This window comes from Chlamydotis macqueenii, chromosome 3 (genome assembly GCF_036417535.1).
Source record: "Chlamydotis macqueenii isolate bChlMac1 chromosome 3, bChlMac1.mat, whole genome shotgun sequence".
Classification (NCBI taxonomy): domain Eukaryota; kingdom Metazoa; phylum Chordata; class Aves; order Otidiformes; family Otididae; genus Chlamydotis; species Chlamydotis macqueenii.
Window position 1 is genome coordinate 121,894,816 of NC_141558.1, and position 23,087 is coordinate 121,917,902.

The following is a 23,087-nucleotide window of genomic DNA, read 5'->3' on the forward strand; positions in this document are numbered from 1 at the left end:
TGGGAAGAAGGGGAAACTTGTGGGTAGAGATAAAGACAGTTTACTAAAATAGCAAAGGAAAACTACAATAACAACAGAATATAAGAATATTAATATATACAAAATGAACAATGCGCGATTTCTCACCACCCGATGTCTCAATGACCGATACAGCCCATCCCGAGCAGCGATCACAGAAACAAAACCAAGCAGCCAGCAAAGGAGCAAAAGCGAGCCAGCAAGGTAGAGGGAATGATGCCAGCAAGGTAGAGGGAGCGGTGGAAGATTAGGATGCCAAGGTTGCCCCCTCCCATGGGCAACCCCCACTTGTATACTGACTGTGACATTTATGGCATGGAATACTCACTCTGGCCAGTTTGGATCGATTATTCTGTCTGTCTTTCTCCCAGCTTCCTGCATCTGCACATTAGTGAGACTTGGAAAGCCAGACAGTGTCCTTGGTCTCATTAACAACAACTCGTCTCATCAGGGTGTTATTATCAACCTTCTTCACACACAAAATCCAAAACACACCGGCTACTGAGAGGAAAATAAACTCCATCCCTGCCAAAACCAGGACAACTTTATAGTGAGAAGTTACTTTGTGGTAAACAGGTGGAAGCTAATGTTACTCCAGAAGGCTGGAAGGGTTCTAAAGAGGCCGGAAAAGGTTGGCAACAAGTCTAGTTTGCAAAAAAAAAAAAAAAAAGCCTTTTAAAAAAAAAAACACAAACAAAAACCCCTTTGTTTTATTGTGACAATATCTCAGCTTATCAGTGAACAGACTTTTTGGTGCAAACGAACCAGCACCCTAGTTTGATCTTTGTGTTACTGATATCCTCTATCCGGTTTGGTCTCTGGGCAAACCATTTCTTTGGTGGGATGCTACAGCGTGGTGCCCTCAAAAATCAGTTATCCCTGTCCCTTGCCAGACCATCTTTCTCCTGTTTCTCTCCTGTTACTGCAGAAATGAACTCCAAATGAAAATACCTCATTTTCATAACTTGCCACCCAGACAAAATTAATTTAGCTGATAAGGGAAATCCGCTTGTTTGCTGGAAGAGAGATGGGAAGCAGCCAGGAAGCAGCCATGCCAGCTCAGGGTATCGTATGCAGTCAGGACTGGAAATAGCGGCACTCAGCCTCAGAGTTCATCAGTAAGCGACTTCTTCAATAAAATAACTCAAACAATTTCCTGATGCTTCCCTAATTGCCTCTCTCTGAAATTATTCTCCTCCTCTTTTGGCTTGAAGAACAGTAGTGCAAGTGCTTTTTACTTTTCTTCTCTCAAAAACTACATTGGTTTTACTGTCAGGGTTGAAAACTCACCTCAGGTTTTTGCTAAACAGAAGTTAGGCATCTTGATTTTATTACTTGCCCAGCTTCCACAGTGGTGCTATATAGCAATAATCAGTAAATACAAATTTTTACACTTGAAATGTAAAGCTACCTGGTGTCATCATCACGTAATCTGTGTTATAATAATGCTCGATTTTCACCTGACCTTTAGAAATCAGCAGAGTCAATTACTTGTAGCATTTGCTGAAGATCCTCCAGGGATCTCACTGTAAATTATACTATATTCTACAAATAGATATGACAACACTAATCAGAAAATTACGTGACAGCGATCATTCCTGCAGAGATACTTAAACACCTGATTGAGCTGGTACATTGCACCTACGCAGCCTACAGCTCTCATGCATAGGAAATGCTGACCTTGCAAGCAGGAGCCTGTAGGTTACTTAAGATACCTGATAAAAGAAGAGAGAAAAAGGCTCATACCTTCAAGCAAACACTAATGGACATTGATAGATGGTGACTGCAGTCCCTTCATTAATATTTTGCTCTGATGTTGTCACCCGTTTCAATTTACACAATTATTTCCAGACTGACCAGGGATGGACACTTTCTAGTAACCACTTTTTCCCCAGGGTGGGTTAAAGCACTGCATCAGCACCAAGATGCTGCCTCCCTCCAGGCAGTCTTTGCCAGATGGAAAATTTTTTTACGCCAACAGTGGTAGAACACTGGAACAGGTTGCCCAGAGAAGTGGTGGATGCCCCATCCCTGGAAACATTCAAGGCCAGGTTGGATGAGGCTCTGAGCAACCTGATCTGGTTGGAGATGTCCCTGCTCCTTGCAGGGGGTTTAGACTGGATGGCCTTTAAAGTCCCTTCCAACCCAAACCATTCTATGATTCTGTGACCTAAGGTAGTACCTGCCACAGGTATACTCAATAGCTTACTCAGCCATTTCTCAGTGGATGTGGACCAGTTCTTGTCCCATCTCCACCCTCATTGCCCTGTCAAGTTGCAGAGGAAGAGCCTTTAATTGTTAAAGCCCCACACCATCAACTTACTGCTGCTGGGACTGTGCCCCATGCATTGCCTGCGCAGCATGGCGAGAGTTAAAATGCTGAGCAGGGAGGACAGGATGCAAAAGGGCAAGACTGAGTGCAAAAGACCTTCTACAAGTCGCGGAACAAAGGAGACTGTAGTCAGGACCAGGCTTGTAAACCTTTGGCAAGGAGAAGCATGGAGGAACCTGAGGCCATGGCTCTGCTAGGAAGGTCAACCAAATGAGCACTGAGACATGTCCTATGCTCACAGGCAGTGTCACCTTGATTTGGCCCCATCCTCAAGCCTTTCATTAGAAGCAGGTGCTGCAGGAGGTGGGGGCAGCATGAAGCTGAGAGGTGCGATCGCATCCTCTACTGCAAGCTGTTATTTTGACAGCTCTATTACAGTCATATAGAAACAACTCCTGGGAAGTGTAAAGCACTGTAAAAAAAAAAGTCAGGGAAATCATCTGTCCTGCAATATGCCAGTTTTCACTGAGGAAGAGGACTAGGTGCCAGAGAGAAGATACACAATGAGTTCTTCCTCTGGCTTTTTCTTTGGCCATAGCTAGTCGTTGTCCACCTGAAAACCACCACTTCTTCTCTTATTTCTGTCTGGTTAGTCTATCTCCTGTCTATTTCATAGCAGCTTTCTCCTCTATGAGAAGAAATAATTTTTCACGTGAGCGTGAAGACCTCAACCTCAACTGAGAGGAAGGGATGAAGAGCCCTTTCTTGAGATACTCTTCTTGGAAAAAAAAAAAAACTAGAGAAGTTCATCCTAGGAATCACTAACTCTGCTCAGAGTTGAAGTTTCAACTCTGCATCCATATGAAATAGCACTGATTGTGGGAGATACTGCAGGGATTTCCTACCCTGAGTGCCATCAGCACCAAGCCCTTGTGTGCTGGTGCATGCTGTGCATGCCCATGCCAGGACTTTGGCAAGAGGTTTTGTGAAAGCAGCTGCATTTCTTGTTTAACAACAGTGTCACATCCTTTATAGATGAAAGCTTATCTCATATGAAAGCACAGCAGCACTCAAAGGAGCATGATACAGTCTGGAGCCACCTCTGCAATAGCAGATAGAGCCATGCACTCAGCCCTGTGCACAGCTGCAGTGAGGGGACCCAAACCACATGGTCCCAGCACTCTGCTCCTCTGGGAGCCTGCGTCATCGCCTGGAGGGGTTGGTCACCAGAAGAGCTCTTTGCCCTGCACACCTTTGGGTGATAGGGATACATCTTCCTAATGCAGCGAGTTTCTTTTTTCTTTTCTTTCTCCTCCAAGCTGCTTTGTAGCAACACCATCTGATAACCCAGCACAAACAAGGCCGCTCATTCATGTTGCCTCTGGCATTCTCGAGACATATACACAGTTTTCTCTTATTTACCACTCCTCCCACCTTGGGGAAGGAAAGTAGCAGACATGGTGATGGAAGAGCTCCACTCGCACTCCCTTCCAGCTTCTGGTGGCATTTGCTCAATAGTGACAATTTGTAAGGCAGAAGAAATGGCTTGCAAGTCAAGTGTACATTATGGAGCCCTACCCAGAAGAAATGCCTGTCAAGTACTCCAGAAATTCACTGTGACTTTGGTACATTTTTGTTTGACAAGAGCTATCCTGCAAAGTTTAGATTTGATTCCTCATTATTGCAAATTATTCTCCCAGCTGAAGTGCTTTTTCTCTTAGGCAATACACAGCAAATTGGTGCTGCACTCTGGCAGTCAAGGGAGGCTCAATCAGCATCTCCCTTTCGTCAAAGAAATGCCTTCAAGGGCTTCTCTCCACACCTGACACTTCTTGTGAAGGGGCCCTTGCAGCAAAAGTGAAAGTTTTGAACTTAAGGAGGAGCACCTGAGTGCTGCTAGCAGGAGGCATCTTCACTGGCAGCTTAGAGAAGCTTTAACTACTGCACTAACTGACAATCTCTCTTCCACTTACAAACCAATGACACCACCAGACACTTCCACAGGAGATCAGGCTGCGCAGACTCAACTGTAGGAAGCAACATTGCATCCTGCTGTAGCAAATCTGCATGGCAGCAGAAGGTGATTGCAATTTGAAACAAAATACAATTTAATTCATTGGTACTTTTACTTACTCACAAAGGACCAAACCCCACATCTGTGTGATGCTGGTGTCCAGGTTGCATATCCAGGAGCTTTCATGGTGCTATGGATGATAAGTAAGAGCCACCAAAAAACCAACACAACCTCCCCTTGGTGACCAGACCCTGGCTTTGGAGCTGCCTTTTTATACCCATCTGGAGCTGATGAGGGTCAGTCCCTCCACCCTGTCCCACCTGTGAGTCATCAGGATTGACTCACTCTGCCCTGGCTCCTGGCCAGGCAGCCTAAGAAGCTGCCCATAGATATGTGTTGGCTCTTCATGGCCTGCTAACCCACAGCCCTTCCTGTTGCCCTCATCCTGCTGCTTGCTCCTCCTGGTGCTTTCATACCCTGGTGTTCCCATTCACACCAGTCTTACTGCTTCTACTGCCATCTCTGCAAGGGTGCACCAGGTCTGCAGAACTGCCAGCAACTTCATCCCACGGGGGGCTGTGCTTTGGCAGGGATCTGCTGCTTGTTTGTGTTGTCTTGTGCTGTTGCCGTTACGTGGCGGTTGGATGGCCTTTGCAGCATGTCAAAGTGGTGGGTGTACGTCACTTAGGCAGACGATTGGGATTTTGCTGTTAAAGCTGGTCTGGTAAAGAATGAAGCTCTGTGCCCACTTCTGACTTTTGAGCCCACATTGTACAGCTGAGGAAGTTGTACTGATAGCTTCTGCTGTGCTTAAGCAGCGCATTTGCAATGACATTATCATTTCACCCCTAACAACACACTTCCAAGTGCTGATGCCAACCTCAGTTGATGGCACTGTCACCATGTCAAAGTGCCTTCAGTGTTTTAGGGTGCCAAAAAGTGGCAGTTGCGTTCTGAAAGTTTAATTCTTTAAACTCCATGTGTACCTGCTAATAAACCCAAGTTCCTTCCTTCCCAAACTTGCTTTCTTTGGAACCCTCCAGAAAGCTACAGTTTTGCTAAGGAGCACGCTCAGCCTCTGTACTCCTCACAGGATAGCTCAGGGCTTAACCCCTGTGGGGAGCCTCAGGGGAGGTCTGACTTTGCCTCAACAGGAGAGGTGTCCTGTCCTGTCCTAGGGGTTGTTTTTTAGAGTACCTGGAAGGAGAGGCCTTCAGCCAAGCCCCACAGAGGACTGCAACACACTTTCTGTCCATCAGGAGGATGATATGCTCTTGCTCGTAAAGGATGGTACCACTAGCATCGTTAAACTGGTGCAGTTATCCTTGCACATTGGTCTGGACTATGGGAAGAGAACATGCTTTTGTTGAAACGCAGCAGCGCTGCTCAGCCCAGAGGCACACTGGGAATCACAGCAACTCGAGGGCATTTTTGACTCTTCACCACCTTGGTGCAGTTTGCCAAGGTTGGAGGGACAGACTCCCAGTTCCACAGAAACTGAGCCCTTTTTTGTCCACATATTTTTCAGACAGTGCTTAGTGCGCTGAGGCCATAGGCTTAGTCGGGGCTTTGTGGGATGCTCGTTGTACAATATTAATATAGCAAAAGCTACAAGTAAGGCCTTTTGCTTTCTCCTTTTCCCCCTTCCCTTTGTCCTCTGCCACAGGTATTGCAGCATTGTTTTGAATGTTTGTGCAGCACCTCTTGTGTCTGGGAATGGTTACAGGATAAAATCAAGACAGGGCAGATATTTTAGCCGTGGAACACCAAGGAGTTTCATTTGTCACGAGCTGGAGTAATTAACAGTAATTTTTTGCATGTTTTGGATGAGCTGACTTCAGTCAGGGCATGAGCTGTGCAAAGTGCTTATTTTTATAGTTTTGACGTAAATCATGGAATGTTTTCATTCTTAATTTGGAACACTTGCCCCACATGTTCCAAATCTCTGTAGATAAATCCAGGCTCTTTTCTTCCTCACAACATACATCCATACACATTAAAGTCCCAAGGTTGACTGCCCAAGCCATTTAGCTGGCTGAAGACAGGACCAAGGCATCTTTTAAAAGCAGTAACGTCCAACTGTTTCGATGGACCACTGATCCCAGCTCAGATGCACAATTTTGCTATCTAAAAATCTTTCTTCTTCTCTGCAGAAGTGCCGTGGGTCATTTGCTTAACAAAACAAGCCCAACCTCCTCCCCCAAACCCAGCACATACACAAAAATAATTTCCTTGGTTATATTTTCCTCTGGGGATGTTTAAACTGTCAGCTTTGCTGAGCCATGTTCTCCCTGCTTGTTCTTTCTCATGGGGGATGTCCTGTCACGGGGGACTCATTGCAAACTCACGTTTTGAAATTTTCCAGAGGATTTAATATTAATGCACATACAAGAGACCTGCGAAATCTTTCTCTTTTGAAATGGTCATACACGATCAATAGAGCTGGTATTGTTCTACTTTTACAACTAGTTCAAAATACAGTCAGTGCAAACACTTCTGATCCCAAGATAACACGGATAGATCATTTTTCAGGTCAATCACTGTCTCAGGGTATGGGGACACGATTGTTGGCTGGCTGACATTGAGACCCATTTCAAATCAACCCATGTTACTGTTATCAGTTGGAATTGAAAGAGGAGCTCTCTGCATTTCCAACTGTAGCTTCTCTGTCCATGACCAGTCCTGCTTGGCCACCAACACTAAACTCTTGAGAACATAGGGCACATCTCAAAGGTCTAGAAGCAAACGTGGGAAAAGCAGAAGCTTTTATTTTGGTTTAATCTAAGACTTTGGCTAGGAATCAGTTATTGTAATGGACAGCAATACAGAACTTTGTGAGCCCACAGGGCCTGTTTCATATGAATACGCATTTAAGAACAGGGTTTCTTGCATGTGCAGTCTCAGCTGCCAATCTCTGCAGCCACCCACAGTCAGAAGTAATGCTGCAAAATCACCGCCAACACCCTCAAGTTGATACTTGGGCTCAGTATTTAACGTCTATGAAAATCTATCAGTTAAAAGCCACTAAAATCCAACTCTCAAAACAGTTTAAATGATTAATAATTAAAAGCTGCCTATATAGAAACAGAACGTGCCAAAACACTGGCTAGAACAAGTGACTTGGCCCAACAATTCGCTTTGCAGCCTTTTCATTTGTTGCAATAAAGAGGATGGTGCAAGCGCTATTTCATTATGAAATGAATAGTATTTTTTTTTCACTAGCGTGGCGGAAATGTCTTTGTGGCAATAGAATGGGTCTTGGCAGACCTGTGCCTAAACAGTATGTCACTGCCTGCGCTTCTTGCCTTACAAGTCTCCCGTAGGGAGAGCACAGATTAAGCCCAAATCCAGCTGCCGTGATCGCGAGTGCCTGGCTGTCAGCATGCCTGAATAGGCTTCATCTGCAATCAAAGCCACAGTCTGGCTCCCGTGGAAAGCTGCCTGCTAAAATGATATAATTTATTGTGAGACGAGTCCCGTTCCCGCTGTAGCTGGTGGCAGATCGCAATTTTGCCAGGGAAAACAGGATGAGGCGCCGTTGGTTGGTGCCTGTATTTCTGGTGTGATAAGGAATGGTAGCCAGACAAGTAGCCCAAAATGATTGTGTAGAAACATCCTCCATCCCTTTCCCCTCCCTTTTATATAAATACTGCATGCTTTTAATCAGTTACCTGTCTTCTGCAGTTCCCTGTGCTAGTGTTTTTGTGGCCTTCACTGATTTATAGTCACTAACTCTGATTTTACTGTAGGTATTATGATGTTTATTGGGTTTTTTTTGGAAGTATCATCTCCTAGGGTCATGTGAAAACAGTTTCCATTGCACAGCTCCAGAATGATCCCACCTCTGCTGCTTGCCAAGGAAGATGCAAGCATGCAACCAGTAACTGCTATAAGCACCAGTAATATTACTGGGAATAATTCTTATAATTACAAATAAATACGAGTTCTTTATTTAGATAAAGCGTCATGAATGTCCCAGTTTGGTTTTTGAGTGGGTGGTAGTACTGAGGAACAAACCAACTCCTGCCCTACTTGACACCACTGTGTCAAGTGTGTGCTGTGTGTCCATCACTCCACAGCATACGCTCTACACTGATTTACATCACACTGACAGACTTACCTCCTTACAAACCTGGCCCCAGTTCTGAGGATTCTTTTAAGAAATTGATTGGAGTGCCTGATACTGAGTGCTGATCCTCTAGCACTTGCATTTCTCCAGGCGTTCATACCATCTGCATCCACGATGCTGCTGGGTTGCTGAAAGACGATGTGGTTTGAACCAGATCCTCCTCTTGGCTCGAGGCGAGCACAATTTTATTTTCATTCCACTATCTGAAGGAGGCAGATCTGGTGACAATTTAAGGCTCATACATTATCATAGGCTACAGAAAGAATAATTTATGCCCTTGAGTCCTTCTCAGATCTTTCAGCAAAATCAGACATCTAAAGGAAACTCTAGTTCTTTGGAGAGCCACAGGGATGAGTAATGCACCCAAGAGGACTTAGGGTCCAGACATGAAGGGATTAGCATGACCCATCAGCACGATTTTGTCATCTGAGAGAGATTCAAGCGCATACTTCACGTCTCCCTGTTTCATAACGGCCATCTGGATGTGAAAATGGGGAAAGACGGGAGCATGTTTAATGGCTCTGGTTTGTCTTCTCATGGGCAGTAACATCATCCTTGGCTTTTGCAGAGGGCTGCGGATGCCTTTTCTGCTGTGAGCTTGCACCACTCCCACTTCTTGTTGATACGCATTGCCATAGACTGCAACAGCCCTTGGTACCAGTAGCTCTGGAAGAGGGGAAATACTCCAGTAACGCTTTAGCCAACGTGATCACAATCCTCCAAAATGCTTTTATGCTGGGGTTGGAGCCTGCTGCTCTGTTGGGCATTTGTCAAGCAGTCAAACAACATAAAAACCACTCAGTGCTATCCCCCAGGATCTTGTGGCATTCATGCAAGGAGTCACTGTGACAGCTTTGCATCTGTTGGCGTTTGCCTTCTGCCTAATGCTAGGATAAGCTACACACCCCCCCCCCCCAAAACCACCCTAAATGCTGCCTGTTAATTGCAGCAACTGGGACGATTCCCGTTGGAGATGGGGGATCTATCTGCAGTTCCCCGAGCATGTGGCAATGGGCAATCACAGTCCGTTGACCTAAGGCAAATCTAAGATGATCTAGGGATTAAAAAATAAAATAAATATCCTCCCTCCCCTCCAAAAAGGAACAATACCACTCTGAATTCGTGCAAATGCGGGGTTTCCAGTCTGGCTCCCTCCCAGAACATTTGATGGTTCATTTAGAAAAAGAAAAGAAAAAAGCAGAGCAGAAGGTTCCCAGGTGGGCTGTAGGACCTCCAAAGGACTTTTGGCAGCATCTGGAGATATTATTAAGTTTTCAGGCTAGGTATGCATAGCACAATAATTAGTTCCCCTAAAGAGACCCCAGTAATTGATGGAATTTTCTGATGTCTATTATGAAAGTACGGAATGGCTCTTCATAAAAAAACAATATTGGATTTTTCACTCCATATTTCAGATAGGCTAAAAATCAATATTAAATACCTGGCTAGTAAATTCTGACACTTAAAGAAGTTTGTAGCACAAAGAGCTCACAACGCTGCGCACTAATTGCTGTGGAGCTAACGAGGGGAGCAAGAGCACACGGTGCAGGGGTGATGCTCCTGGGGTGCTGCTACCTATGGACAGGCGGACATGCACTGGTGGAGAGGCCAAGGCTCCCACGTTCCTGCACAGCCACCTCACTGCAACCCAGACTAAACAAGGCAGAGCCACAAGAGCCTCTGTGCCTGGTGAGAGGAGTGGCTGTGGGTGACTGAGGTCCTGCTAAAGGGGTAGCAGCAGGCATGACGCACAGCGACGAGACCCAGGAGGGAAGGAGGATGGTCTCTTTGTGCACGTGGAGCTGGTTTCAGTCCCCTTCGGTCTCCAAATTGGATTGGAGAGGCTGCTCAAGAAATACCGTCTGTATTTCTTTAAGAAATATCGAAGAAATGCCCTTTTGGAACAAAAAATTATAAGTGTAATTTTGTAGAGCTGGTTCTTTACTTCTGGTGATGCTCCAGAGTGGTCAGAAACCAAGTGAACAGGGAAGAAATAGGACATGCACTGCATATCAGCATTGCAAATATACTAGATCAAACATTGTACAGTTTTCATGGATTTTAGGATTAGGGCTGCAAACTAGCAAGTTGGGCAGAGAGCGCAAGCACGATTCCCTGCCTGTCAGCAAAGCAGGACCAAAGGCTACCGGATCTGCCTGGTCCTGCCTGAAAATTGTCCTCTGCCAGGGACAGCGAGGCTGCCTTTGCCTCATCCAGCTTGGGTTTCTGCCGAGGCTGCTGCAGAGCGTCAGCTAGTGCCAACGGATGGGAAAGGTTTTGAAAATTAAAGTGCAACCCAGGAGAAGGTCAGGAACCTGCTGGAGGACTTGGTTTGTGTAAAAACCAGCTCCTTCCCATTTTAGATGTGGCTCCCTTGCTGGTTTTCATACAACCCCTTTTTAAGGTAGTGCTGTGTATAGTCAGATAGTACTTTGCTGTAACTGTCTCAGTGATTGGAATACGCATTTAAAAAAATATTTAGCTGTATTAACTCCATGAAGAGAGATAATGGTAATTGTGTCAAATTCACCTTAACCCCTAGTGAAGCAAGGCCAGTTAAAACTCAATATTTTTACCACTATGTGTAACATTGGCAAATGCCTGTCCCCATGTCCTGGCACCGGCAGCACCCCCAGTCCTCACCTGGCACGCAGCACATCGTGGTATTGGTTTGCAGGCGGCATCCCCCAAGGAGCTGAGAACAGCAGCATTTCCATAGAGAGCCAGATAATTTTCTTCTCATTAGTTACTCTGACACAAGAAAGTTATCACAGCTCCTCGCTCTGTCATTGGGCTGAAGGAATGGGAATTTGTAAAGCCAGATACAGTTTTTTTTTTTTTAATATGGCAATAGAAAATAGTTGCTTTTTGTGGAAAACTGCAGCACAAAGGGAGAGTGTATGCCTGAAGCTGGCTTTCCTTGGGGAAAGCAAGGCAATTATTTTGTTGCTATCAGGGTGATACCAGGGTGTTTTCTTCTTATTTCTAGGACTTCAATATAGCAAAGCAGCTAACAGCAGCAAGATGTAGGAGGCACTTACTGGTGAATGCTCCAAAGCATTGGGCTAAATCGACTCCTGCGTGAGAGAGGCAGCACAGGTTTCTCATCAGCGCGTGGAGAGCAGAGACTCTGTGCTGCCTGGGATCCCTGCACTGCCTGGGCTCCCACGGCATGGTGGCATTTCGTGGCATCACTCCATGTGCGGTACAAATCCAGGTGATGCAGGACAACATGTGCCACTCGCACCAGCTCTGCACCGTCCCCAGCCCCATTGCCCACCCAGCGCTTCCACAGGTGCAGGAAAATAGCTCGTGGGGAGTGGGGAAGGACCTTTCCCCCTTCCCTCCCTCTCCAGCTGGGCCTGGCAGCTGCCTGCAGGTTTCTCAGTGAGGCACAGAAGGCAGCGATGGCGGGAAGGGGCCTCTGTGGTCTCCTCCAGCCCATCAATCATGGCAGCTAACAGCCTTGCTGACGGCTGGCTGCTGTCTTGGTCTTAATGATCAGAGGGAGCACTTTGCAGCAGCAAAGTGAAAGCAGGGCATAATATTTATTTACTGAAGGGAATACAGGCTGTTTCCTTCTCCTAGAAGTCCCTTCTCATCAGGAGAGGCTTTTCCTGTAGATGGAGAGGGAAGCTCGAGGAACTGAGCTTTCCGCTAAGATCGCTGCACCCTTGGATGGAAATGGTGGCACACTGCAGTTGCTGCCTCCTCCTCCTCCTTGCTGAGCCTCCGAGTCCAGCTGCTTCCCCAAGGCTGACAGGCAGCACTGGATGAGTCAGAGACACGTCTTACCACAGACTTCATGGCTTGAGCTATCTTCCAGACGGGGTCATCTGCTCTGTTCAGCTGGTGGTGAGCTGCGAGAGCACTTGGGTTGAGTTTCCTTATTTATTGCTGAGGGCTCCTGGGATCCCACAATTTTACTGACTGACACCCTTGGAGAAGCGGCTCGTTTTCTGGGAGACACCTTGGATGGCTGAACCACAGAGACCATGCTTAAGGTTACTTTACTGACCCTGGCAATTAAGAGGACATTCCCTTTCCAAAAGGAATCACAGCCTCTGGGTGATCACATTTGAAAGTGTCCTCATGCAGGATAAAAAAAAAAAAACAACACAAAACCAAAAACAACCTCCAAGAGAAGAACATTGTGATAAGATTCATGGATCTTAAGGCCAGGAGATGCTGTAAGATCATCTGCTCTGGCTTGTCTGTCACATTCCGCTCTGCTGCATCCACACTGACCGTATGGCATGAGAAATATGATGTGGCACCATCCTATGCAGTGCATCATCCACTTTTTCTGTCAGTACTTACAATTCATCATCTCTGGTGTGTTTATGCAGAAAGGAAGAAAATAAAGAAGATTGTGCTCCGTTTCTAACTTCCTTGTCTCCAGCTTCCATCTGTCAGCTGGTGTTGTGCCTTCTCACCAGCATCCGGTGGTTTTCCAGTGAAAGCCCAACTTTCAGCCGCCAACCTAGAGCCTAGGGAGCGTACATAGCCAGCTTTTCTCTGCACCTTCCTGAAAATTCTGGTACAAAACCTGCACAGAGGATTTCACACCTGTAACCTCTCTCCCAGCTGCAGGCAAGTCACCTGTCCTGCTCAAAGCTTCTGCCACTGGTAGATTAGATCAATGCAGTGACGTTTGCCAACTAAACTCCATCTTACCCAAGAACAGAAAAAAGTTTTATTTACCCCCTCTTTTTTTCCTTCTTTTTAAATGATTTGATCCCCATTACACAGGCTGTAATCACTTATTTGAACAGGCCAATTATCCCACTGCAGCTCAGTAACGCTAATTACATTCCAGTTCTCGGTGATGGAAGTTGCCACGCTCTCCAGCTCATTAGCCAGGCTTCCTCCATTGATACAGCAGCAGCTTTTAAATTTCTTCTCTTCACATTTGTCAAGTTGGCTTCAATTTGTTCCTAATTAAAGCTTGGCTCTCCAGTGCTACTTAAAGTCCTTCTATCTGCTCTGGTTTGGATCCAGCCCTCACCACACATGGTCTGCCTACCATGCTTTGCAGCCCACCATTCCATACACCCCAGTCCTTCAAAATCATATCAGTTACACAATGGTTAATGTGTTACCTCCAGTATTTCTTCTTTACTGTCTGCAAGCTGAAACAAAAAAAAAAAGCTGAAAACAAAAGCTGAAACAAAACCTGAATTTATTCAGGTTTTGTTTCCTCTGAGACCTTCCTTTCTATCTTGTGATCCCCATGATACTGATCCTGAGGAACCGATGAACTGTGCCTCTAAAGTCACACACTTAGAAAAAGTAAAAGGGAGATACACTGTGGAAAGCAGCACAAACCCCAAGCCTTTCCTCCCGCCTACTGTCCCACCAGTGCATGGTAGCAGATAGCCTGCCTTTAGAGGACCTTTTTAAATCCCAGAACAACGCATTTCTGCAGTCAACTTCCTTCACTTCACTAGTGACCATCACCTGCTGCTTTTTGCATGTGGTGTTAATTTACTGCACTGACCCCTTTGCTAAGTAGATCTTCACTGCACAGGGAATCCTCCTTCTCCTACTGAGCCCTTAAGGAAGAGAAGAGTAAGGCCAGGGCCCTGACTCTGAGGAGGAACAAGGTCTGTTGATGGCCAAGCGCAGGCTCTGTGTATTTAGGGAAGCTCCATGACTGGGCAGAGCTGGGAAGGGAGGCCAGCATTAACTATTTCAACTCTGTGGGAAATGGCACGGTCACAGAAGTGGTCTCACTTGGCATTCAGGTGTCTTCTGTGTATGATTAGGGACAAACCCAGGAGAGGACTTGGCTGTTTTCACATTAAGTAACACTACCATAGCCAGGAACTACCTGGCTCCTTGAGGCCTGATGTTAGAAGTGAAATTCAGATTTGGAGTTAGGTTCTTCTGCTCAGTACTGGAGCAAGCAAGAGGTCTTTGAATGCACACCCAAACAAGCCAAATGTAGTCGTTGAAACCAATGTGTCAATAAGAAATGCTGACCTGAATTTTGGAGCTGAAAACTTAGTGGCTTCAGGAGCTTGGCTGCTGTAGCCAGGGCTGTCAGATTTGCCTTGTGCAGCTCCTGCACTCAGTTCTCTCCCAAAAATCCAAAGGTACTTCTGGGTTAAACCCTCATTCATACCTTTGAAAGGTATAGCTGCTTACCTTGAAATGATTTCCTAGGGTTCAAGTGCATGCCCTGCTTTTAGGAGGCCTGGTTGTACAGCCCTTCAGTCTGCTCACTCATTCCAAACTCTTCCTGCCCTGCTCAGGGATGTTCTCTTAATGCTGACTCAACATCTCAGTTGGATCCAGACACCCTCCAGCCCCTGCCTGGAAGCTGCATCGCTGTGAAGGAAACGGCGTAAGGCTCATGAAGTTGAGGATCAATTACTCATGCTGGAACCTGGCACTGGCACTAGTTACCAAAGCATTCACTTTGAGGGCAAAATGAAGTCTTTGGTTAACTTCCCCAGCTGGTAGTAGCCGACTTCTGCTGCTGTGGTGGGACTAGTTTTCTTCTGGCCATCACCAGGAGCATTTGCAGAAAACACTTGAAGCGTCAGCAAAGCAACGGGCTTGCTTCACATAGTGTCTGCAGCTCTGGCCCTGCTGCCAGGCCTCCGCGAAACCATCTCCTCTTGGTCAACCTCCAAATAGCTCTACACATCCCAGCCTGTCACCCTCGCTCCTCAGCAGCCAAGTCGGTCTCCTGTGGCCCAAGTACAACAAATGCCGAGGTTGTCTGCTTGGCCAGCTGTGAGAATTCTGCCTCACTGGGCCTCACGGGAGCCGAGGGTTGTTTCCCAATCCTTACCATGGCCTCCTGGCTTTTCCCTTTGTGCTCACCATCACCGTCTCCCTCTTGTCCTTCTGAAATTCTTGCCACCACGCTGCCTCTCTGCCCTGTGGTCCCGTCTGCCTCCCCTCTCCTGCATTGCTACAGAATGAGCAGCTCACTAACGGGGCCTCGGAAAACCCCGCTCTTCATTTCACACCCCACTGCTCCTCCTTTGGGAAAGAAACGTACCCATTTTTCTTTTCTTCTTCCCCCCAGTTCTCTCCTAGTCTTACTCTGTCAAATTCACGGGCTCGGCTCTCAGCTCTGTTCCTCCCTTCCTCGCCTGCTTTTACCTGGTGCCGTGTCCATCCCCCTCATCAGACCCCATTTCCCCACACCTCTCCTAGTGAGCAATTTGACTCTAGCTGCCTTGGAGAATATTTATTTTAATAGGTATATCCCTTAGTACACTGGATTAATATACCTGCTTACCTCTTCTCCCAGAGATCATTTTTCACATTGTAAATTAAATAGGGAAAGGAAAGTCAAAAGCCAAAGGAACAGATATATTTTTCAGTGCTCTCAGTGGAAGGCCCCTGCAAAGGTACATTTTACAGGACATATATAATTGCATAGATGATTAGCGAAACCGCTGGGGCAGTGGGAGAGAAGCAAGGCTGCTATAATTTGTCACGGCAGTTCAGAGATATGGCTGAAAATCACACAATCGCTGTTCTACCAAAGCCTGTCCTGTATACCAATACGTTTTCTTTCTAGTTCATTGGCTGCCGTGCACTTTTTTTTGGTTTTCCTTTGCTTCAGAGGACGCGCAAATGCACATTTTTCTGGGAGGGGCGGGTGATGCCCATGCACTGAGGAATTTCTTGTTCTCAGTGTTGTGAACACAAGAGCCTTCAGGGAAACTTCACTGACTCCTGGTGGCACTGCCCTTCCTGGGAGCAAAGGGGTCAGGGTGAGGTCTTTGAGGTCAGTAAGGTCTCATGCGTCAAAGAACAGAGAGAACAACTCTCTTGTGTTAAGAAATTTTTATTTGTCCTTTGGATCTGTAATGTAAGCACATAAAATTACAAGTGGAAGAAACATCATGCCACAAAATTGCATAGAATTTTTACAAAAATGTGAATTATGCCTCTGAAACAATCATAGATTGAGGAACCGAAAAATATGTACATGTTAACTGAAATAGTTCATCCTACTTTGAATGCAAATAATCAAGGACTAATCAATCACAGACGCTATTAATACAATGTACAAGAGCAACACTGAGTTCAAAGAAAGGCAAGCAATGATGTCCCTTTAGTTATCTTTCAGTGAATGTTTAGCTAATACATGAGCATTAATTAACATAATTATGAACATGTTAAATCTAAAATGTCTGGCCTTCGTTAGAATTTTTAAAATTCTGTTTATACTGCCAAAACCCAAGCTATTTTCAGTAGTGTAAAGATATCTGAAGTGCACGACCTAGTTTAATATAGACAGCTCTATTCTATACAGCAGAAAGTCCACGATACAGCATTTCCACACATTCAACACGGAACAAGGCAAATACATAAAAGGCACAAGACTTGCACATCATAAAGACCCTTTTTTCATTATCTTACTCTAGTTCAAGTAATACCGATATTAAATGATATCTGTTTCACTGAAATAGTTTGACCAATGCAAGATGTACAGTATTACACGCTACCTTACACCTGCAGAAAGTGGCACTGTACAGATATAAAAAAATGTGAGTACAGGAAATGGTCAGATACAAACATACTGTAAAATGACTACAGCTGATAGTATATTTAATCCAACTGGTATATTTATTTATTTTTAAATATAAATAAAAGGTTAATTGGTATTTGCCCAAGTTTCTTTGAAGACTGCGGTGAAGTCTCGGCTCCGCTGAAGTCCACGAGAACGTAGCGCTGAAATTCAAAGGAGCTAAGATTCTACCGAACAGCCGACACTGTACAACGGTTTCTACAACGCAATAGTCTTCAGTTTTATTGTGAACACTGCTATCAGTTTATTCTTTTAATAATTTAGACAACATGTCATTTTTACTTTATAAAATGCAGCATTACGTCTTGACTCTCTACGTTTTCAATGAGTGATTAAGATTTATTTCAAAGTGCAAAACGAGGATTAACAGAGGATTCATCTTTCCTAGCATTAAGATGAAAGTCAGATTTTTGAATTTCATGTTCACTAATTTCATTATAATAAGCCAGAATAGTTTAATCCAAAATATGATCTCCAAACAATGTGCAATTTTTCTTTCTTTCTGCTCTAAGTTTAAAAAAGAAACATCAAAATACTGTTTGTTTTCCAAGATTTGAACTTATATATATACACACCATTATTTAACTGAAAACTTAAGCTTGATTTGTATTTTATTGCTTAAATTTAAATAAAATAAGTTACTTTAAAGTACTAAAATCCTGAGGGAATGGAAGTAAAGTAACTTAACTGTTACGATGTATTAAAATGCCTCCCTATGTAATCGACTGCTTTCTCCGATTGCTTTTTATACAAAGTAAGGCCCCGATCTTGCAAACGTGTGTGTGAGCGTTATTCCCCGGAAGAGTTGCACTGAGCCCCATGGTGCGCGGGAAAAGTCATTGCTGTGAGTTTGCAGGATCAAGCCTCTCGACGCAAATCTACGTCTTTCGAGCTGGTTTATCCTTTGCCCTCAGACGCCTCTTCACCACGCGGCCGAGGGAAAGGCCTTTAGCGTTACGCATTGGCTTGGGTACAAACAAGAATCGGTCTGTAATGTTTCATAGTTCCTACTTCTGTTAGTACAGGAATCCAGAGAACAGCATTTCTTTACCTTTTCAAACATCCTGACTTTCACAAAGTCTCTCTGTCGTCTGATAGAAATTTCTGACAATGTGCTGTTATTTCTCTCATGCATCTCATACAGTACACCAACCGTGATTGTTCTTATTTTAAGAAGTCAGTTAAACGGATTAATACACATTTTTAAATAACAGTGATCAGGTTTCTATATTTTGCGTTTAAATTTCAGACCTTAGTAAAACTGAACCTCAGTCTTAAAAATAATGGAAGATTCTGTTAAATTTCAAATACTGTAGTCCTAAACATTTTATAATCCTATCAAATTCCATAAGCTTAAAATATGATACTTAAAATCAATACTTTTGAGTCTGCAAAATATATATCAAATTTATATTCTAAAACTACTTTGATTTACAGCACTAACACCACAGAAATAACTTTATGATTCAATGACTATTTTATAGCAGTAGAACCCAGATGTTGGCTTCCAGAAAGATTCTTTCTACTCACGTATCCCTGAAACATTTCATTTGTCCGAGAGACCATGCCGACTTCAAACAGAAACATGCTGTGCGTGTATATAGACGGATGTGTGTGCACATATAGCTCTATATATATATATATATACAAACATATATGCACTCACACAGTGTAACAAACACAGACGGACACGGACAATCTCCAGGCAGAGTTCTTCTCTTTGTTTTCCTCTCATCCCCACAGTTCCAAGAATTTTCAGCAGCAAATATATTTCTTTCCATGTGATAAACATAATATCAAGACAGCAAGCCACCTGTGCTTGCAAAGCTAAAAAGGATTAAGTGTTTCAGTGCAAATGTAAAATGATGGTACGGCTGTCAAGGTGCAGTTAGAAAGAAGGAAACAAATATGATTAAGTACTGTTATAATATTCTCTAGGATCTGCATTAGTTTGGAGCACTTTGCACTGGCACTTCAAAAGGAAATCTGCACACATTTGTCTCTGTACAATACAGTGGTCTTCATTAAACATTCTTAACAGTGAACATGGCCAGAAAATTACCCATTGTATATTGGCCAAGAAAAGAAAAAAAAAAAAAAAGAGGAGAGAATGTTTAACATATTAATTTTCCCATTACAACTGCACTAAGCTTTATAATAATAATAAGATGAAGAATGAGAATGAAGACCTTTGCACAATACTTTTTATAAAATGTTCCTTTTGGGAAATGTGCACTCGAATGCAGGTTCCTTCTGCCTCCCGAAGCGCTTCAGCGGCAGCTCACGTCGGGAGAGCGGAGACGGGCAGCTGGGGAGCGGTGCGCCCTGGCGCACTGATTGTTGCTTGGGCAGTTAAAAAGTAGTATCAAATACTTTTTCTGGATTATCTTCTTCCAATTCCTCTTCGCTTTGCAGAGGTTTATGGTTTGATTTTCCACTGTCAGATGCCAGGGAAGAGGGGGCAGAACTGTGGTCTCCATCTTCGCTGATTTTCCCTTTCATGGCTTCCTGTACGAACTCCAGAATTTCCAAAGGCAGTCTTTTGAATTTGTCTTGATATTCCTGATCAAGTTCCACCTGCAACTACAACAAAAGAGACAAGCTGTCTTCAGGTGTATCTAATGAGACCGGTGCTACAATATGGGGAATGTATCACATGAGACGGGGGAAAATTAATAACACATTTTTGCAAGATTCAAGAATATGTTCCTTTCTTTTTCATATTAGCGCCACACATCCAATACGCCGATTGACTTCCATGCAGTCATTGCAAAGCTGAAGGAACGTGCAGTCATTTGTGCGTAAGGCTGGTTTTGGGTACCATCCCTGGGTGCCCAAATCCTTAAAATCTATGTGGATTTAACTGTATTGGTGTCCATACTCCCACTGGCTTTCACAAGACCTGACTCAAGTGCAGTATGGATCACAGAGAAGCCTTTGAAAGAGCAAGGCCTTAGTTAAGCTTCAGGTAGCTAATCACACATTAATCACACCACAAACATTGCTCTGAACAATACAGTAACTTTTGCCAGATGGCTTGGGTTGGATAAACCATTAGGAAAAAGTCAGTTGTCAAAAGGAGTCAAAGAGGGAAGGGAAAAAAAAAAATTAAATTACATTTCTTAGGGCTAGATCACGGAAAGTTACATTATCTGATTAATGTGTCTTGGACATTACTGGGGAAAAAGTGTCATATCATTAACAGGATGCAAAAGGCATGCAGAAAGAAATCTGGCTATCAGTCTTCAGGAAGCTGTGGGCCCTTTCCCAGTATTTATTTGTATAGCCTTTGTTTTTAATGCCCATATTAGGATCTGCGCAATCCATTATTTAAAAAACATTAATGTGTATGAAGGTTTCAACTGAAGACAAAGCCAATTTTTTCATCATGACCAGTATGAGCACAGCAGGAAGCAAAGGGGTGAGTTCCAAAGCCAAACCCGCTCCATCCATCCGTCCATCCATCTGACCATCCATCCACTCACCTTCTTAAAAAGAGGGAGTCAGGTTCTGCTAACTGTAGCTGCAGCAGTTTCACAATAGTTTCTTAGGCAACTGTATTTTGAGCTATATTTTTTCCCAGGATGTATAAATGTGCTATCAATTCTGATCCTTCAGCTCTATGCTCGAGTCTATCCTGTCTAGTTTCAAGTCTCCTTCACCTCGTTGCAACAGGCAATACAAATTTTCACCTGAACATTAGGACTTATACTACTCTTACCATCCTTGGCCTGTCCACAGCATGTGACTTTACCACTACCCCTCCCTCTGCGCCCTTCCAATCCCATTCCCCATGCTTCTGTCCTGGTTTTCATCCTGCATCTCCGATTTTATTTTTGTGAGGCCTCTTCTCCTTTCTCCTGATGTGCAAAGCAACGTCCTTAGCTCACCCGGTCTAGTTCTACATTCCTTAATTAGACAAATTTTGCAAGTTTTCTTCCTTAAGATCTAAGATCTGGCTTTTTCCTGTTGGTTCTCCTGCTGAAGTTCCGTTCCTGCCTTGTTTCTGCAATTTTCCTGCTGTTCTGGCCTCAGTTTCCCACCTCGGTGTCACAGTGCTGACAAAAACCAAGTCTGAGGCACAAGCGGTTGCATTAAATACACTCTGCCTCTAAAATATATATTTGTATCAACTGTTAGACAATCACTACCATAACACCCTTCTTTCATGCAGTATCCTTCATTTTTTTTCCTGAACTTAGAATTGTAAAATCACAGGATGGTTTGGATTGGAAGGGACCTTTAAAGATCATCCAGTCCAACCCCCCTGCAAGGAGCAGGGACATCTCCAACCAGATCAGGTTGCTCAGGGCCCCGTCCAACCTGGCCTTGAATGTTTCCAGAGATGGGGCATCCACCACCTCTCTGGGCAACCTGTGCCGCAGTTCTACCACCTTAATTGTAAAAAAATTTCTTCCTTATATCTAGTCTAAATCTACCACCTTCTATCTTAAAACTTCCTTTGTGTTCTGGCTTTATGTCTAGATAATATTTTTTGAAGGGATCCTCCTTTTGTCTTCATTTTGATAACACTTCCAAGAGTATACCTTCCATGAGGAACAGTGCCATAGGGTGGCTGGCAGGAAAAACCCACAAACGATGCTGATCATCCCTCACTGCCCAGCTCACCACCGGGACCCTGCAGCCCCAGGACTCCATGCCTGCTGCCCAGTGACCTTCTCAACCACTGAGAAGCTACACCTGCACTGGTCTTTACTTCAGAGTGACAGCAGCATGGCAGTCACGTAGGTCATATTGCAAACCCGAAGATTACATTCTGGGCAAAAGGTCTTCCATCACGATGCAATCATGCTTTTGGTTAAAGTTCACTACTAAATACCTGCCTGGCTTAAAAAAAAATGGGAGGGAGGGGAAGATGAGTCTTTCTGTTTATTTATGACAATTACCCAAAGATGCTGTCACAGTTAGAGGGAGATTTACGCCAAATGTGGGACAAAACATTCCTTGGGTTAATCTGAAACAGCAGCCAGGGCAGAGGCAGGGCACGCCAGCAGGCTCCAAGCACGCTGTGCACCGTGCACGCAAAGTGCCGTTGCCGAGCTCAGGAGCGCTCGTAGCCAGGCTCTGGGCTGCCAGTGCAGATCTGCAGCAGTGCCCGAGCACCACACAAAGTTCTTGTAGGGACAGGCAGCTTGGCATACAATATTTTTATAAATCTAGGAATTGTGCAAAAGGTTCTAGTGCACTGGAAGACAAAAGCTCTATACAAGGGCATGAATTTCTTTACATAGGAGTGTCTGAGCCAGAGATGGGCTACTGCATTTCCCCGCCTCATTTTTGTACCTGGAATTACTGAATTTGTAAATTTTGGACACCCCAGGTATAGAAAGAGGTATGTAAAATCAAAAGCCAGAGAAAGTCTCCTGGCTCTCAACTTCCTTCAGAACCTTGATTTGCTTAATTAGGTTTAAGAGCAATAGAAATATTTGAAATCCCTCAGAAACTGAATGTTATCTGAACCCACTGCAACCATAAGCATGTTGTTAGATAGCAATTGTGTCCAATATTCACCTCCTAAAGCGCCTCCAGTGGGTAATTCCCCCTAAGTCAAGCGTTTAATAGAAATGACATGAATCTGGAGCTACTTCTCTCTCTTCAGTATCTCCAGAGGCGGTCTATATAGATATCTAATCATGAGAAGGCTGAAGTTAGTTGAGAAGGAGCAGACAGTAGACAAGGAGAGTTGATTAAAACTGCAACAGCGTGTAAAAATTAGTTTTCTTTTTGATTTCAAAGGCACTGTCAGTCCTTCCCCCCGCAGAGCTTCAAACGAGCACCTTGGAGCCCATTCCCTGACCCCCAAGCTATCACACAAGACCCCGGCTGCAATGAAGAGCACGACGGGTGAGCCTGGGTGCAACACAGCCATCCCGCTACCGGACCTGAACCCTTACCAAAGTCTTCCTCAGCAAGCCTGGGCCTTGCAAACCCACGACAACGATAACCATATTCTGTGGGTTTACAGGGACATTATGGTTCATTCCCTAATGAAAGCTGCCCTCCCATTAGTAGGCAGTAGCCATGCATACCTTTTATTTGGCTTGCTGATGGCACGACAAAGTTCTGCGTCAGT

The 23,087-nt window shown here is 44.5% G+C and overlaps 1 protein-coding gene and 1 long non-coding RNA gene across 4 annotated transcripts in view; one reads left to right on the forward strand and one right to left on the reverse strand.

The window, feature by feature from the left end:
• LOC147601469 (uncharacterized) overlaps positions 1 to 23,087 on the forward strand; it is a 35,064-nt gene that overhangs the window by 915 nt on the left and 11,062 nt on the right. The window lies entirely within an intron of this gene.
• PLCB1 (phospholipase C beta 1) overlaps positions 16,231 to 23,087 on the reverse strand; it is a 389,757-nt gene continuing 382,900 nt past the window's right edge. Inside the window, exon 32 of one of the 3 annotated variants that reach the window (XM_086743965.1) lies at positions 16,231 to 19,576. In XM_086743965.1, the coding sequence (XP_086600091.1) occupies positions 19,346 to 19,576 (231 nt within the window). In that variant the 3' untranslated portion in view covers positions 16,231 to 19,345. The remainder of the gene's footprint in view (positions 19,577 to 23,087) is intronic. The other 2 variants (XM_086743966.1, XM_086743967.1) reach the window with 2 other exon arrangements.